The sequence below is a fragment of the Nomascus leucogenys genome, chromosome 19 (assembly GCF_006542625.1).
Source record: "Nomascus leucogenys isolate Asia chromosome 19, Asia_NLE_v1, whole genome shotgun sequence".
Classification (NCBI taxonomy): domain Eukaryota; kingdom Metazoa; phylum Chordata; class Mammalia; order Primates; family Hylobatidae; genus Nomascus; species Nomascus leucogenys.
The window spans coordinates 30,409,149-30,426,425 of NC_044399.1; the positions used below are offsets into that span (position 1 = coordinate 30,409,149).

A 17,277-nucleotide genomic window follows, 5' to 3' on the forward strand; every position below is an offset into this window, starting at 1 on the left:
CACACACACACACACACTCTCACTTGCCCAGTCATGAACACAGTCAAGCCCAGCGTCACAAGCAGACACAGGCTCTGACCTTTACACGGGCAAAGATACTTCTAGACTTCTCTCTGTCTCTTACACATGTACATACACATATCACAGCATCAGCCACTTGCTAACACTTGTGTGCAGAGACACAGCACAACCTGTCATGGGCCATGGATTCCCCAACACACCAACATGATTTCATATCCACCGTAGCCCAGTTGCAGGCACAAACACTTTTGCACATAGAGACACGCTGGTGTATAGAAAACACCTCTTAGGGTCATAGACCCAGAACACACACACACACACACACACACACACACACACACACCTCTCTCCTCGGCTTAGACAAAGCAGCATTCCTGTCCCCTACCAAATTCCCAAACAAGCCATGTGTCTAGCATTATGTTAGGGCCAATGTCTTGACCTTCCAGGTTTCCCCAGCGTTTCTTCCTATTGGGCAATCCCTATCTAGATGGTCCCCAAGATACCATTTCACACCAGAATCTCCACCAACTGGAAGAGTGCCCTCTTCTAGTTCATAGGGCCGGAGAGACTGGTCGCTCTTCCTCAGTCCCTGCCACCTATGGGCCGCCAAACCTTTCCTTCCCACCCTCCCCCAACCCACCAGAGTCTCTGCGAAGGCAAGGCAAAAAACGGCATGGCCTTGGCCCGGGAATGGCCGGGTGAGGCTGGACTGGTGTTGGCAGCAGCCTTTCCCTAGACTGGCCGAACCTTCTTCCTGAAGTCCCTGGCTGCCCTGGCCACCCCATCGACTGACTTCTTTATGTGCTGAAAGCCTCAGGTTAGCCCAGCCCCCCGGAAAAGTGTGGGTTGGGCAGAAGAAAGACTTCCCCTTGGCTGGCTGTCCTGGGAGCAACTCCTAGCACCCTCTAAACAGAGACCCTTGGCCATGTCCCCACCCTCTCTCCCAGGGGCCCCAAACACCCAGACACAAATGCTGCCATCCCCAAACAACTGGAAGACTCGGGGTGTGGCCCCCAAGTCTCGCTGTCTCTGCTCCTCCTACCCTGGGCCCTGGGTTGGCGAAAGGCAGGGAGTCTGGGGACCTGCAGGCGGTACCGCACCATGGTGGCACTTCTCTCTGACTTTCACCCCGGGGGCCACAGCCCACTTCTCACTCACAGATCCCAAATTCTTCCTCCTCACCTCCCACCCCCAGGCCGAGGCTCTCCTACGTCCAGGAGGGGAAGATTCTTTAATTAAAGTTTTCCGGAATGTAGGGGGCTGGAGACTGGGGAGAGGCGGGGTGTAATTTAGAGAACTGGTTTCAGTGTCTTCCCCTCTGGCTCCTGGGACCTGCGGAGGGTGGGAGAGCGGCGATGGGGCCGCTCGGAAAACAAGGGGACTCCTGGGGCTGGGGCTCCCAAAGGGATGTTTATTCCTCACCCAGGCCCCCCAGACACGCGCAGCCCCCCAGGCACTGCTCCCGGCTTCCCAGCCTTATTTACTAAAATGTCTTTTGTATCCGCATTTCTCAGGGACGGAATTCTCCCTTCCCTCTCCCTTTCTCCTCGGTCCTCGGTTTTCCAAAAGGAACAAATGTGACATGGAGAATTGGATTTTTGGTCAAAGAACAACAAGCCTACCCCTCCCAGACAACACATTTTCAAGGAATCCCCCCTTTTGCCAGGGTGGACAAGCAAGAAATGAATAAAATCCGAATTCAATGGCATCCTGGATCAGCAAATACCATATTCACTTCAGAGGCTCAAGATGAATCTAGAGCGGTGGGGAGAATCTGATGAAATCCCCCCACCCACTCCCCTGCCCTGGGAGGAGCCCTGAAGCCTTTGGGGTCTGAAATAGGAAGGCAAAGGGGGGTTATTGTGGGGAATCTCTTGATGGAGGCGCCGGCAGAGGTGGGGTGGCAGTGAAGGAACAGGATGGTTTTGCCCATGAAGACCCTAAAATGGAGAAGAGGAGTGGCTGGGCCCCAGGGACAGTGCTGGATTTCCAGAAACCCAACTGCAAGCAAATGGGGGGTCTTAGGGGACCTCTAGATTGGGACGGGCAGAGAGGGTTAGGATCTAAGAATAAGAAACCTTCTGAGATGGGAAAAGTCCTCCAGCCCCTGCAGCAGGGAGCAGGGAAAATGGTGATTATCAGAGGAGCCAGGAGTTGGATTCTGAAGGCGACACCAGCAGAAAATCCAGGAGGGGTGGGCGGGTGGGGAGCTGGAGGGAGGAGAGGAGAGGAGCCCCAGCCCTGCAGCGGCCCACCCCCAGCCGGCGCCCCCACCTTCCCCGGACGCAGCGGAGAAACCGGGCCGCAGGCAGACAAGAGGCGAGTCTTACCACCAAATTGGGTAGCCAGCGAGGACCCTGGTGCCACCGAGCAGGAGGCCGAGGAGCAGCCCGAGCAGGTGGGGCTCCATTAGAAGCGGCGCCGAGGAGGAAGTTTGCCCGCGACCATGAAGAGGGGGAGCGACGCCCCCAATAGTTGGAACAAAGTCCACTTGAGATTGGAAATGACTTTCGGGCTTGTCAGAAGCGCACCTCCACCCGCAGCCGCCCCCCTCCCGAGCCCAGCGCGGAGCAGCCGGGTTTGAGGATGTCAGCGAGCAGCCAATCAGCGCCCGCGGCCTAAGGTAAGAGATGAGTCTGTAGTTCAGCCTGTCAATCACGCGCCCCTCCCGCCCGGCCCACAACTCGGGCTCCGGGAAGGGCATCGCCCAGCAAACTTGGGCAAAGCCCGCGCCCCGGACGCCGCGGGGCTTCGGGGGGACGCGGTGGGCCGGACCCTCTGCTACCGCCACGGCCCCCCGCTGGCCAGGGTTAGGGCGCTGGGGCTTTGACCCGGGCGTTCGCGTGGCGAGGGCTTGGCGTGGGCATGAACGGGTGGCTCCTTTGCTGGCGGGGACCGTGACCCGTTGGGACGTGGGCCCGCGAGAGGAATCGAGGGTAGAAAGCACAGGGATGTTTCCAGAAGCCCCGCTCGGGCAGGTCAGGATCAGAGGGTGGGGGAACGCACCCCCTCCCAGCTTCCAGCCTCCCGAGTCCGCCCGCTCTCCGGCCTCTCGTCCTGGCAGCGGGAGGTCACTTCCCGGGTGTCCGAGGAACGTGCGGAAAAGTCCGCGGAGGCTCGAAGGTCTGGCTGCGGGCGGCGCCGGGGGACGGAGCCGAGTGTCATTTGAGTCTTTTGTCAGGGATCAGATCGATATCGGGACCTCCTGCTGCCTTTGCATTTCCTGCAACTGACACCAGCGGCCAGTCGCATTTCCTGCTCTCGGAGTCGGGTCACTTTCTCCTCCTTGAGGGGTTCAGGCCCGACCTCCGGCCCGGGTCGGAGGCGTGACCCACAGCCTCATTGGGATTCTCGGTTGGACCATCAGGGACCGGTGAAACGCGCAGCTCTGGCCGAGGGCGGCCCAGGTCCTTGGAGGACCTTGCTGCCCTCCGGAGCGCCCCTCACTGCCCGACTGTCCCGCCTGAGGCCCCGGTTCTACTGATAGGGAGCTCCAGCCTGGGGGTTGGCGTAAAGGCCCTTGCCCTGTGCGGACACCAAATGCCTCCAGATACCCACCCCTCCCCACAGGAAAGGAGTCCTTCCAGGCCCCCTTCGGGCTTACTTCCTCTCCTCTCCCTCTCCAGAGCGAGGAATTAGGGTCTCAGCCCCGGGTGGTATTGACATCGTGGTCAGGTTTTGGGGACTCACGACCGGTCACCTGGGTGCCTTTCCCTAGGCCCCCTCCCAGGCCACCTGAGGCAGCAGGACTCTGCGCAGCCCCGGTCTGGGGTGAAGGAAGCACCGCCGGTGGGGAGCAGGGACCGCTGTGTAGGGAACTGTGGCAGAAAAGGCAGAGAATGAGCCGACCCAGTCCCACAGAGGCCTAGAACGGCGGGCGTTCCACGAGGTGGGGGCCACGGCTGAAGGAAGTCTCACGCCAGGGGGCCAGACATTCCTGGCCTTTGATCTGAGCCCCCCGTACCCACAGCTCCAACCTGCTGCCCCTTCTGGTCGGCGAGCCCTCTCCGCACGCGGCTGCTGCCGGCACAGGGAGCGCGGGGAAATGGCCTCGGGGGCACCAAGGGTCGGGAGAGCCGCCTGGGCTTGTCATGGCTCCTGCTGCGTTCCTAGCCCATTGCTGGACTGGAGGGGGTGGGAGGGGAGGTTGAAAGAGAGGAAGGAAGGGGAGGAAAAGGAGAAACCGAGAGGAGGAGAGAGAGAGGGGCTCAGAGATGAGAGAAACGCTGAGACAGAAACCAAGAAAAGGGTCGGGGGGAGGCTGAGCCACCGCTGTGAGGAAGAAAGGGGCAGAGGTGAGGCGGAGAGGACCAAGGAGCTGCAAGGCAAAGAAAAATCGTGAACCTGACCAGGAGTGGTGAACCTGGTGGGGGCTGCAGAGATGGGGATCCCTAGAGATGCTCCTCATGGCTGGGCTGATTCTGGGGTGCCCTGTTTCTGATTCACCTGGAAAGAGGGTTACCACTGCCATGAATGCAGAGCCTCAGGACCAAGGCTCTGGGAGTGGAGAGCTTTCCACATACATCCCTCTTGGATAGAGGCCTGCTAGGTCCTACCTGGAGTCCTGTCCCACCCACAGGGCTCCCAGGTGGCTTTGTAATCAGAGCTGCCTGCTGGAGTCCTGCCCAAGGGCTTGGGAGTTCCAGAGCCCCATGACAGCCGTGCTGAGCGCTGGGGAGGGCTACCTTCCCTGGCCACTCAGATACCACTGTGGATGCAGTGTGGTGGGACGACAGGGCCTGGACTTGATGGCTTCTTGGGGTCATTACTGGGCCTCAAGACTCCACAGGTGCCAATCCTGCGAGGTGGGAGCAAAAGATCCGGGGCTGTCGGTGGGAGTGTGTGTTGGCTGAGATATGCCCAGCCAGCATCCTGGGTGCTGTGAGCAAGACCATCATTCCCTGAGGGGCCATATGTACCTGAATGCCTCCTCCAGGCAGCCTGGAGCACTCAGAGACGCAGGTCATGTGCATCAGGCGGGAAACAAGTGGGTTGAAGGGTGGAATCCAGGAGCTGGCCATGTGCGCCTGGGAAGTGACAGAGGAGAGGGCTGGAACCTACCAGCGGCCCAGCGAGGCCCCTAGAGAATGGAGGTGTGTGGGGGGGTTTCCCCCACTTGAAAGCTCCTCAGAGGAGGGGAGCCTGAGCCCCTTCCTTTCCGCCAGGTGTCCTTCCTTCAACACAGGTTTAATTTCCTTCCTCCTGCACACCTTGCGCTGCCGCCGGCGGAAACGCAGGAATGGTTTCTGTCAGGGGAGGGCGGGCGCCCCTGACCACACATCACAGATAGAAACACCCTCTCTCTAACAGGTACCCCAAGCCCCAGGGTGGTTTCACCTGGTGGAGAAAGGGTTAAATTCACTCCAAGACCACGAAGGGTGGGCGGGGTGGAGGCATCAGCCAGTGGACTAGGAGGCCATCGCCCTGAAAGGAAGGGTGGTCTCTTGGAAGAGGGCAGAAGAGGCAGCAAGGGCCAGGGACCTGGGGACATGGGGTGGCACGGGGGAAGCACTTTTTGTTGTGTGTGTGAATGTGTGGGACCTTAGACCTGGGAAGGGGACCCCAGCCCCAGCCCAACCCCTCTCTCTAGCTGGCTGGGAGGTTCCTTTTGATGTGCACTCCCCCGGGGCTCAGAGTTCGCCGCTGTGTATTCAGTGAGGCTCCACTGGACCCCCTGCGGAGGCACCGTGTAGACAAAGAATCCGGCGGCCAGGCCCCCGCCCGCCCTCATGGGGCTACCCGTCTGTCGCGGGGAGGGAGGAGGAAATCTCCGATCCAGGCACTGTGGGATTCATTTTTGCTTGAAACAGGTCTTGGGGCTGCCAGGCGGGAGTCGGAAGCCGGACCAACCTGGGGGGATAAAGGGAGAGGCGAAGCCGTTGCAGCGGGGAAGCAGGCGGGGAAGTGCGAAGGGCCGAAGGCCTAACACCACAGGGCTTATGGAGGAACAGTGCGAAGGGAGCACATAGGGGGCTCCAAGGCCTCTGACCTGGAGAGGAGGGCGTTTAACCTTCTCCTAGGAACTGTAGGAACCGCAGAGCAGTTTTAGGCGAGCTCCCTAGAGGCCACTGGAAGGCTGGACAGCAAAGACTGGAAGCAGGAAGGCCCTAGCGTGGGTGGTGGGTGCAGGAGTAAATCGGATTTCTTTCCACTGCCCAGCTCAGTTTGTTGGCATAGAGGCTGCATCCTGGAAATGCAGGAAGCCCCTGACCTGCATCGAGTAAGCGCATAGCAGGTGAGCACCAGATGTTAATCTAACACACAAAGGAGCGCAGGTGCACGCGGAGGTCGGCTCAGAGCCCAGCGGCGCGGGCGCGCCCCCTGGCGGCAGTGCTGATAGCAAGGCGGGAGGTCAGCAGGGGAGGAGGGGATCCCGCCTGGTCCCACTCCACTTAGTGCGGGCCCGGCATCCTCAATTGTTGCTGGTGAGCAGCCCGGATTTCGGAGGATCTTGGTTAAGTAGGTGCCCTCCTGAGTGAATGCCCTTAATCTACCTCGCAATCCCGGAGCTTAGCTGGGGATAAGGGGTGCATGGCTTCAGGCCCCCCTCTCCTCTCCAGACAGGCGGAGGGCGAGCGGGCCCAGGTGATGCCGGTCCAGGGCTCACTGGGGCACCGCCAGATCCACCCTGCGGATGCCTCCCTCTTCCGCTGACATATGGGAGGCTGCCAGCGGCAGGCCGATATCACCAGTTCTTTCTGGATCCCGAGATCACAGGGGCTGCTGTGGGCACGTGAGAGGTTCTTCCTGTGGCAGTAGTTCCTCCTGTCTTAGATCTAGCTCCCCGGGGCATTTGGTTTTATGTATTTATATATATATAATAAATATATATTATATAATAAAAATATATATTATATATATTTTATATATAGAGAGAGGTGGAGTTTCGTTCTTGTTGCCCAGGCTGTAGTGCGATGGCGCGGTCTCAACTCACTGCAACCTCCGCCTCCCAGGTTCAAGCGATTCTCCTGCCTCAGCGTCCCAAGCAGCTGGGATTACATGTGCCCACCACCACGCCTGACTAATTTTTTGTATTTTTAGTAGAGACAGGGTTTCACCACGTTGGCCAGGCTGGTCTCGAACTCCTGACCTATATTTTTAAGACAGAGTCTCACAGTGTCGCCCAGGCTGGAGTGCAGTGGTGCAGTCTCAGCTCACTGCAACCTTCACCTCCCCATATTCAAGTGATTCTCCTGCCTCCGCCACTCAAGTAGCTGGGATTACAAGCATGCACCACCATAGCCAGCTAATTTGTGTTTTTTTGGTAGAGACAGGGTTTTGCCATGTTAGCCAAGCTGGTCTTGAACTCCTGACCTCAAGTGACCCACCCATCTTGGTCTCCCAAAGTGCTGGGATTACAGGTGCAACCTACCATGCCCAGCCTCCCCAGAGCATTTTGGAAAGCGATTTGGGGTGAAAGTCCTTTAGAAGGGAGGGAATGGGGTGGGGTGGGGCACTGGCTGGTTGCCTGTCATCTCTGAGCCCCCGGCTTCAGTTGTGGAGTGGAGATAACACTTTCCACCTTGTATGGAGCTGTCAGCGTTAAATGAGAATGGTGCTGACGGAATGCCAGACCGCGGATGGTGAATACAAAATATTGGGTTTCTTTCTTCTCTTGAGGCAAGGAATAACCCTCTCTCTCTCAGGTCTCTCCTCCTGCCCCAGTCAGTGTCCGCTAAGCAGTCCCCCTTCAGGCGCCCAGGAGCCTTCTCCAGAAGGATTTATCCAGGATAATGTTATCTGATGTCCCCTTCCAAGACCCACTTCAAAATATCCACTTCAGAGAGGCCCCTCCAGACCCCTTGCCACTCCCTAGCCCTGTCCTGTTAGGCCTCTTATTCAGCTTTATTTTCCAGCATAGCCCTGACACTGATGTGATTAATATGTGATTACACATATTATTTTTTTTTGAGACGGTGTCTTGCTCTGTCGCTCAGGCTGGCATGCACTGGCGTAATCTTGGCTCGCTGCAACATCCACCTCCTGGGTTCAAGTGATTCTCTTGTCTCAGCTTCCCAAGTAGCTGGGATTACAGGTGCCCGCCACCATGCCTGGCTAATTTTTGTATTTTTAGTAGAGACAGTGTTTCACCATGTTGGCCAGGCTGGTCTTGAACTCCTGACCTCAGGTGGTCCGCCCGCCTTGGCTTCCCAAAGTGCTGGGATTACAGGCATAAGCCCCCATGCCTGGCTGATTATACATACTACATAGCAGACATATCTGTTCAGTTGCTTGCATATGTTGTCCGTCTCCAACTGTAAAATCTCCACAATGAAACTCCCTCCACAAGACTGCTGAACCCCCAGTGGTGCAGGGTCCAGCACTTAGCAGCCCCTCGAAAACACTGTTGAAGATGGGCCCAGAGGAGAGGGAGCAGGCAGGCCTGAGGTATCCTATAGAAGAGCCACTGACTCAGGTCTGGGCTCCCTGTGGCCCCTCAGGGTCCTCAGTGCCCCTATCTTGAGTGGCCCTGGCCCCTACAACTCCAACCCACCCCAGCTACCCTGCTTTGTCACTTGGTTCCTGTGTCCCTTTCATAGGACCCTGTGCTGCCTCCAGTGGGATGAGATTAAGGGTGGGCAGCCTGTTGGGAAGTCACTGCCACATGGGGGCATCTGGAGCTTGGTGGCCCCTCGTGCTGCCCCTCCAGCTGTGTGCCACACCTCTTTCTCCTTCCCTTTCTTTCTCCTCTTCAGCCTCCCTCCGTGCCCCTTTATTCTGCCATTGCCTCATAACCCTGAGCCCCATCCCTGGACATGGCTGGCCTGCCCGAGGCTTTTGGGGCTCTAACCCAAGGCCAGCTCCTGGCATGGGTGTGATCCTGCCTGAGGAGTTAGAGCCAGACCTCTGTGTGTGGCTGCCACGGTTTCTCTCAGTCACCTGGAGCTACAGCTCCTGAGTTTTCCTTCCGCTCCCCTGTGTACGGGACATAAGCAGGCAGGAAAGGGGAGGGAGCCCTGGTTGCAACCCAAGAGGGGCTTGGAGCCATCTTTGGTCTCTTCTGTCTCCAACCTTAGTCATGATGGGCCCCCACCTTCCGCCTGAGCTCTGAGGGCAGAAAGTGTCTGTATTTCTCATCGCACACGTTGACTGCATGCCTGCTGTGGACAAGGCTCCACGAGGAATGGGACTACCCTCAATGAGCCTGCCTTCTTCCTTATAACCTCAATGAGCCTGCCTTCTTCCTTATAACCCAGCTCCGGCTGATGCACACAGTAGGTGCTCTGTGAATTTCACCTGGTCCATTTCTTCAACACATCTTCATGGAGCAACTCTGTGTGCAGCTGCCCCTTGGCAGCTGAGCACTGATGAGCAAAAGCAGTCCAGGTTTTGGCCTGCAAGGAACTTGCCATCTGCTGGGGACAGTCATTCATCAGAGGACCAAATACGTAAATGTTTCCTTAAAAAACAAAACCAGGCCGGGCGTGGTGGCTCATGCCTATAATCCCAGCACTTTGGGAGGCCGAGGTGGGTGGATCACCTGAGGTCAGGGGTTTGAAACCAGCCTGGCCAACGTGGCAAAATCCTGTCTGTACCAAAAATACAAAATTAGCTGGGCATGGTGGCGCACACCTGTAATCCCAGCTACTTGGGAGGCTGAGGCAGGAGAATCACCTGAACCCAGGAGGCAGAGGTTGCAGTGAGCCAAGATCTTGCCATTGCACTCCAGCCTCGGCAACAAGAGCTAAACTGTCTCAAGAAAACAAAACTAAACTAAACAAAACAGAGGTGTGGAAGTTCTTTCCATCTCAGGGGTCTTGCGGGGAAGACTTTTGTGGGGACACATTAGGGAAATAGAATAGAACAGGCCTGTTAATATCCTTGGAGATGGTGAAGAAATTTCTAGTGAAGTCCTGGTTTGCACCTTCCAGAACTCTGCCAACTAACAACCTTCTCCACAGACCAATATGGCCAGTGGCTGTCATTGCTGGGACCTCGGGGTGGCCAGCTATGAGCCCTGAGTCCTGGGAGCCTAATCACATGGATGGAGGCCCAGTGGGCTGGGAATGGGGTCACAGCTGCCTCACCGGCAAGGGCCTAGCCACAGCTGGCACAGATGTGGGAGGGCCCTTGGGCAAACCAGGGACATCTGCCTGGCATTGCCCACATCCCAGCAGGACCCACCTCTTATGCACCTTTGTCTTGGCTTCCAGGTAAGGCCTGAATGGGGATTCAAATGTCTGACTGGGAAATCCTCTCTGAGTGGTTGCCTTAGAGCCCAGATCTACCACAACCCCAGTGAATCCCAGCTCTGCCTCTTACTATGTGACACTGAGCATATTATGTAACCTCCCTGTACCTGCTTCATCAACTGCAAAATGGGTATAATAACACTTGTCTCAAAAGACAATTGCCTATTCAGCAGAGTGATAGCTGCTGTGTTTGAAATGGCACCTGGGACATGTAAAATGATCGGTGAGCATCCACTCCCTCCCTCTGTGGCAACCAGCTGCTCTTTTTTTTTTTTTTTTTTGAGACGAAGTCTCTCTCTAACACCCAGGCTGGAGTGATCTTGTCTCACTGCAACCTCTGCCTCCTGGGTTCAAGTGATTCTGCTGCCTCAGTCCTCCTAGCTGGGACTACAGATGCAAGCTACCACGCCTGGCTAATTTTTGTAGTTTTAGTAGAGACAGAATTTCACCATGTTGGCCAGGCTGGTCTTGAACTCCCGACCTCAAATGATCCGCCCACCTCAGCCTCAGCCACCATGCCCAGCCTCAGCTGCTGTTTTTGAACTTCTGGAAGACAGGCTTCTGTTTCGATTTAGTGTAGCTCACACTGCTGGTGGTCCCTTCCTCCAGGATGGCAGAGGCCCCCAGTTTGTTCTGGTCTTTACTCCTCCCCTACCTTGCTCAGAAATAAATCCTGACTGATCTAAGTCAATCATGTGGACCCATTCTGCTTGCCAGGGATTGGCCTAAACTGGGTATGAGCCTGAGGGAGGTCTGCTGAAGCGTGCAAGAAGGCTTCTGGGAAGAGTTTTTGGGGCTCTTAAAATGACACACAGTAAGAAATACCTTTTCCCTGCTTTTGGACATTGTTGTTTTGGGTTGGGATACCTGGAGCTGCAGCAGCCATTCTGTGACTATGAGGAAAGCTGCCTGAAGATGAAGCTGACTGACAGAGGAAGGCAGAGCAAAGAGAGAGAAACAAACTTCGTCTCTGACACCATTGCTGAGACACTAACTGCCTTCAGAGGTGTCCTGCTTTGGAACTTCTTGTGATAGGAGATAATACATTTTCCTTGTTTGTTAGCCCACTTGAGGCTGTTACTTGTCAAAGGCCTCCTAATTATCTGTATCATCCTCACCCATCATGTCTAGTGTAGGGTAGTTGGATTAAATGTGGAGACTGACTTACAAGGTGAGTTGCTTTTACTTAAGGATGGATGAGTGTTAGGATTTCTTTTTTTCTCTTTTTTTGAGACAGAAATTTCTTTTTTTTCTTTTCTTTTTTTTTTTCTCTTTTCCTTTCTCTCTCCTCTTTTTTTTTTTTTTTTGGATTCTTTTTCTTTTCTCTTTTTTTGAGACAGAAATTTCTTTTTTTTTTTTTTTTGAGGCAGAGTCTTGCTCTGTCTCCCAGGCTGGAGTGCAGTGGTGCAATCTCGGCTCACTGCAAGCTCTGTGCCCCGGGTTCACACCATTCTCCTGCCTCAGCCTCCCGAGTAGCTGGGACTATAGGCACCCACCACCACGCCCAGCTGATTTTTTGTATTTTTAGTAGAGACGGGGTTTCACCGTGTTAGCCAGGATGGTCTCGATCCGCTGACCTCATGATCCGCCCGCCTCGGCCTATCCCAAAGTGCTGGGATTACAGGCGTGAGCCACCGGCCTGGCTGACAGAAATTTCTTTTTATTTTCTTTTCTCTTTTTTTTTCTCTTTTCCTTTCTCTCTCTCTCTTCTTTTTTTTTTTTTTTTTTTATTTCTTTTTCTTTTCTCTTTTTTTGAGACAGAGTCTCACTCTGTCTCTCAGACTGGAGTACAGCAGCACAATTTTGGCTCACTGCAACCTCCATCTCCCAGGGTCTAACGATCCTCTCACCTCAGCTTCCCAAGGAGCTGGGACTACAGGCATACACCACCATGACAAGCTAATTTTTTTAAATTTTTGGTAGAGATGGGGTTTCATCATGTTGCCCAGCCAGAGTGGTCTTGAACTCCTGAGCTCAAGCGATCCATCCGCCTCAGCCTCCCATGGTGCTGGGATTATAGGCATGAGTCACCATGCCCTGCCAGGGCTTCTTTTTCTTGATTTGAGGGTTTTGTCTAGGTGGGGGTGAGGTTGCAACTGGAGCCTGGAGCTGGGAGCCTCATTCTGAGATGACTTATGGGGAGAAAGGAAACAACAAAAGGGAAGGTGTAGGGTTGAGGTGAGGTTTAAGATGTATCCAGAATGTAGTTCTGCCCAGGTTGGGCGCGGTGGCTCATGCCTGTATTTCCAGCACTTTGGGAGGCCAAGGCAGGCAGATTGCTTTGAGCTCAGGAGTTTGAGACCAGACTGGGCAACTTGGTGAAACCCTATCTCTACCAAAAAAAAAAAAAATTGCCAGGTGTTGGTGGCTCGTGCCTGTAGTCCCAGCTACTCAGGAGGCTGAGGCTGGAGAATCGCTTGAGCCCAAGAGGCAGAGGTTGCAGTGAGCCACTGCACTCCAACCTGTGTGACAGAGTGAGACCCTGTCTCAAAAACAAAAACAAAACAAACAAACAAAAAGAATATAGTTCTGCCCAGTGCTGCCTTTGCATTTTCCTTAAGAGGCTGCAACCTGACTGCTGATGGGTTTGAGGTTCACGAAAATGTTTTGGAATTAGTGGTGAAGGTTGCACACTTTTTCAATATACTGGAAGCTACTGAATTGTGCACTTTAAAATGGTGATTTTTTTATGATGTGCAAATTATATTTCAATTTTTGTTTTTTAGACAGAGTTTCACTCTTTTCACCCAGGCTGGAGTGCAATGGAGCTATCTTGGCTCACTGCAACCTCAGCCTCCCGGACTCAAGTGATTCTCCTGTCTCAGCCTCCCCAGTAGCTGGGACTACAGGCACGTGTCACTATGCCTGGCTCATTTTTTTGTATTTTTAGTAGAGAACGGGTTTCACCATGTTGGCCAGGCTGGTCTCGAACTCCTGACCTCAGGTAATCTACCCGCCTCAGCCTCCCAAAGTGCTGGGATTACTGTGTAAGCCACCTCGCCTGGCCTTAATTTTTTAAAAAGAGAAAAAGCAGCAGCCCAGCCGCCTGCCTCCTACAGTCTCCCCTCTGCCCTTCATTCTCAGGGTGTCTAAGAGCCATTCTCAGGCTCCCTGAGTGTGTGTTGGGGATGGAGGGGCACAGCCCCACCAGCCATGCCACACAGGAGCACTTCCTAAAGTCTCTGCTGGGAGGGGCTGGTGGAAGGCTTGCGTGGGGACACTGGGACTCACTCTTTCACCTGAGGGGATGGTTATCTCCTAAGGCCTGGTCCTCACTGGCCAAATAGCCTCAGGTTGGGGTGGGAGTAGGGGATGGGGGCAAAGTAATGCTGTGGTGGGGTCGGGGGAGCATGAGCTCTGTGATGAGAAAGAACAAGTTCACATCCTGGCTCCCCGCTGCTGAGCTGTGACTTTGGGCAAGTTATCTAGATCTCTCTGTGGCCGTTTCTTATCTGGCAAATGGGTATACTAATTCCACCCTTGGCAGGGTTAAATGGCATAATTTACCCAAAAAGCTCAGAGCATCTAGTAGATAACACAGGCTGACTTCCGAAGACCTGTTATTATCATGAGACCAAACATAATGGCAGAATCCTAACCAGGCTGTCTTAGTGATTGAGGACTGATGGTGATGAGATGTTCCCAGCTCTCCTGCTTTTCTCAGACTGCCCAAAAGCCTTCCTCCCCTCATCCTCATCACCCACCCCTACCTTGGCCTACCATAGCCTCCCCACTCCACCCCCAGCCTTTTGCTATGCACATCAGCAGGTGTGGTAATGTGGGAAATCATATTTTCTTTCTTTTTTTGATTCAAGGTCTCGCTCTGTCGCCCAGGCTACAGTGCAATGGCACAAACATGGCTCAATGCAGCCTCGACCTCCCGGGCTCAAGCAATCCTCCCACCTCAGCCTCCTGAGTGTCTGGGACCACAGACAGGCACCACTGCACCTGCCTAACTTTTTATTATTTGTAGAGATGGTGTCTTCTTCCTATGCTGCCCAGGCTGATCTCCAACTCCTGGGCTCAGGAGATCCTCCCCTCTCAAAGTGCTGGGATTACAGGCATGAGCCGCCACGCCTGGCCAGAAATCATATTTTCTGAATCCCAATTCAGAGTACACGGCATAACCAAAATATTTATTCTTTTACTTTATTTTATTTTTTTTCTCAAGAATTTAAGAAAATCTGAAATGTAGTTTGGTCAAAGGTTGGACTTTTGGGAGCATTTTGATGGCTAGTGGTGACATTTCTCACAGCTAGAGAGGGCCATGGGCGTTCTAGAAGGTGAGGCTTGGGTTAAACCACTTTGAATCACACAGAGAGAAAGCTCATTTATTCATACCCCCATTCCAATCTCCTTCACTCCTTCTGAGTATCCTCAAAGAGAAAGTCTGGTTGGTCCTAATACGACTTCAGCACCTCTCCAACACTTGCTAAGATCCTTTTCTAATAAAGAGAGAAAGTCACACATTCAGAGCCTTTGCAGGGCCATAATGTCTGGTTAGAATGAAACCTCATTGTTGAAAATGAGCAAATCTAAAGTCTCCTTTTCAGTTGACGTTATTAAGAACAATGCAAATCAATGTAAAGAAAAGTGTTCAGAAAATAGCAGAACAGGTTCACATGCAGCTATAGAGTGGAGGTAGCATGGAAATGCCTGGAGTCTGGAAAACACCGGAACACGGGACAACAGAGCTGAGGGCTTGCAGTCAGGGTGCCCTGTAAGTGCCTGACCATACAGTCTGTGTGGTCAGGGCATCTTGGTTGGCCAGAGACCCTGTGGGTGAGTGACGCTAGAGCTGGCAGAACCCCAGAGTTGCACCCGGAAGCCACCTGGCTATGAGCTGAGATTACCCCCAGCGTCTGCTCTGCCTCAAGGTACCAGATAGGCGATCTGGGGTGGCCCGTCCAGCCTGAAGAGTGGGTTGCATGGCAGAGGAGGCCAGCACTAGGCCCCTGTGACTCAGATACTCACGTTGGAGGGAGAGGTGGAGGACGAAGCGTAACTGTCTTCCAGTTGTCCAGAAAGGCTGGGCAAGGTCCTGGGTCACCTCTCTGTTCTAGGCCCATCAGAGGCTTTCTTCAGGGTCTAGGAGAAGAGGGGGAGGGCCCCAGAGTGGCAGGGTCAAGTTCAGACACCCCTGAGCACTGCTCTAGATGCAGGCAGGTCAGGCCCAAAAGATGCACGGGCCTCAGGGGGCCACTTGTTCCCCTCTGGTTCTCCTCCACTGAAGAGCCACAGAGGAGGGGACTGGGAAACCACGGTTCCAGCTTCAGCTTTCTCCTGGCTGGCTGTGTGTCCCCGGACAAGGCAGTCACCCACTCTGGGTCTCAGTGTCCCTCCAGGTTGAAACTGCCAAATGAAGAGTTCTTTGGGTCCTGTATGCATTGATTGGATGCTCTGCTTCCCCGTGATCCCTGAGGCCAACACCCTTTGTGTTCCTGTGCCTTTTCAGGGCAGAGCAGGACACTGTGCCAGAGCTGGCTGCAGGCCTCTGGCTAGAGCTACCCCAGCCTTCAGCAGAGGCTTGTCCTCCTAGGTGAAGGGTTGTCCATGCCCAGCCTCGTGAGGCCCGCGTGGTTTTGGGCAGTGTCCAGTGGCACTATTGGCAGGCTCCAGGCACTAAAGGAAGAGACCGCAACCTGAAAGGTGGGGGAGGAAGACAGAGAAGGAAGAGGTGCCTGCAGGGGGGGTGCTGGTGGCTGCCCCTCACAAACGTGCCAAAGGTTGCCAACTTGAGTTTAAGCCTTGGTTCCAGAACACAAAGCCCCCTCTCTGGGGGCCTTGACCCCTCGGAGCCCCCACCCCTGGGCCGGCTGAGCTGCCTGGAGGGAACTAGCCCCAGATGGGCCTGGTTGTTGGCTGCGAAGTGGCTGGGAGGGAAGTTTTAATGATACACAACACAAGACACAGGGGGGAAAAGAGAGAGGGGGGTGGTGGAGGAGAGAAGGGAGGTTGGGGGGAGAAAGAAAGACCTCCTGCCAGGCCTGTTGCCAGGAGACGGCCAGGCAGCCAGAATCAGCCCTGCTCTTTTCACAGTTGGCTTTAAGCACCGAGAGAAAGCCCGGGCCATAAAGGGGGACATGTGTTGCTGGGTGTGTAAGGCTAGCCTCTGCAGTTAGGGGAGCCCCCGCCCACCGCCCCCCCTCACCGCTGCACCGAGAGCCCCTTGCGCCCCCAGCCCTGCCCCCGTGCCTGGGGGTTATGGATGAACGATCGAGCTGCCGAGCAATGGAAAAGGCAGAGGTGGCCCTGGCCTTCCAATGTCGCAGCCACTTTGGGGGTGAAACTCACCAGCTGGGGCCCCCAGGAAGCTGGCAGGGGCTGGCAGGGCAGGGAGGTCTGGGATTCCAACATAGCATGTCCACAGAAAAGTATTCCTATTGGCTCTGGGTGGTCCATCCAGGTTGAGGGGGTGCGGTGTCTGGACTTCTAGGAATCCTCAACAGGGCACTCAGAAGGGAGCTGACAAGTCCCAGAAACCTGCATTCTGGCTCCTGGTTCTTGTCATGGATGCCATGGTGGGAACAGCCCCTTTAGGCTGCGCCTTGGCACTTGGGGACTGTCCCTGCAGCGCAGTGACCGCTGTGTCCCTGAAGAGTCCACCACACAGCCAGGAAAGAGCAAAAAGAGGGGGGAGGGTTGTTGACAAAACAAGGGCTCACGGCCCTGGCTGCCAATCCAGAGTGATGTCAGCTGAGGAGTGACATGGTGCTCTCAGCACAGAGGACGTCAGCAAACCGGGAAGCAGCGTGTGCGTGGAAGCTGGGCCTGAGCCCTGACGCTTCAGCTGAGCTCCCTGGGTGATGGCTCCTTCCGCGAGTTCTAACGTCCCACTGAAAGCAAGCTGCAATTTCTGTTGCTTCTTGTATCAATTGCATGAAAGGAAGGGCAGTTTCTTTTGATCCTCTGGCATGCCAAGGCCTGAATGCCAGTCCTGGGAGCCTTACCAGACCTCTAAGAAGAATCAGAAGGCGAGTGTTAGGGAGGAAGGGACAGCCAACCTACCCCGACTCCCCATCTGGTCACCTCGCTGCCTGACTTCTCTCTGAGCTTTCCGAGG

At 54.9% G+C, this 17,277-nt stretch overlaps 1 protein-coding gene and 1 long non-coding RNA gene across 2 annotated transcripts in view; both read right to left on the minus strand.

Moving 5' to 3' along the window:
• The window catches only part of WNT3 (Wnt family member 3), a 55,971-nt gene extending 53,427 nt beyond the window's left edge, over positions 1–2,544 (minus strand). The window contains exon 1 of the mRNA XM_003270712.3: positions 2,352–2,544. Within this exon, the coding sequence (XP_003270760.1) occupies positions 2,352–2,431 (80 nt within the window). The 5' untranslated portion in view covers positions 2,432–2,544. The remainder of the gene's footprint in view (positions 1–2,351) is intronic.
• An 11,803-nt stretch (positions 2,545–14,347) lies between these two features.
• LOC105737911 lies at positions 14,348–16,902 on the minus strand. The gene is made up of 3 exons (XR_001113603.2): positions 16,509–16,902; positions 15,189–15,302; positions 14,348–14,659 (listed from the first exon to the last, which is right to left on the minus strand). It is a non-coding gene; the product is annotated as an uncharacterized LOC105737911 (long non-coding RNA).
• Positions 16,903–17,277: the final 375 nt, after the last annotated feature.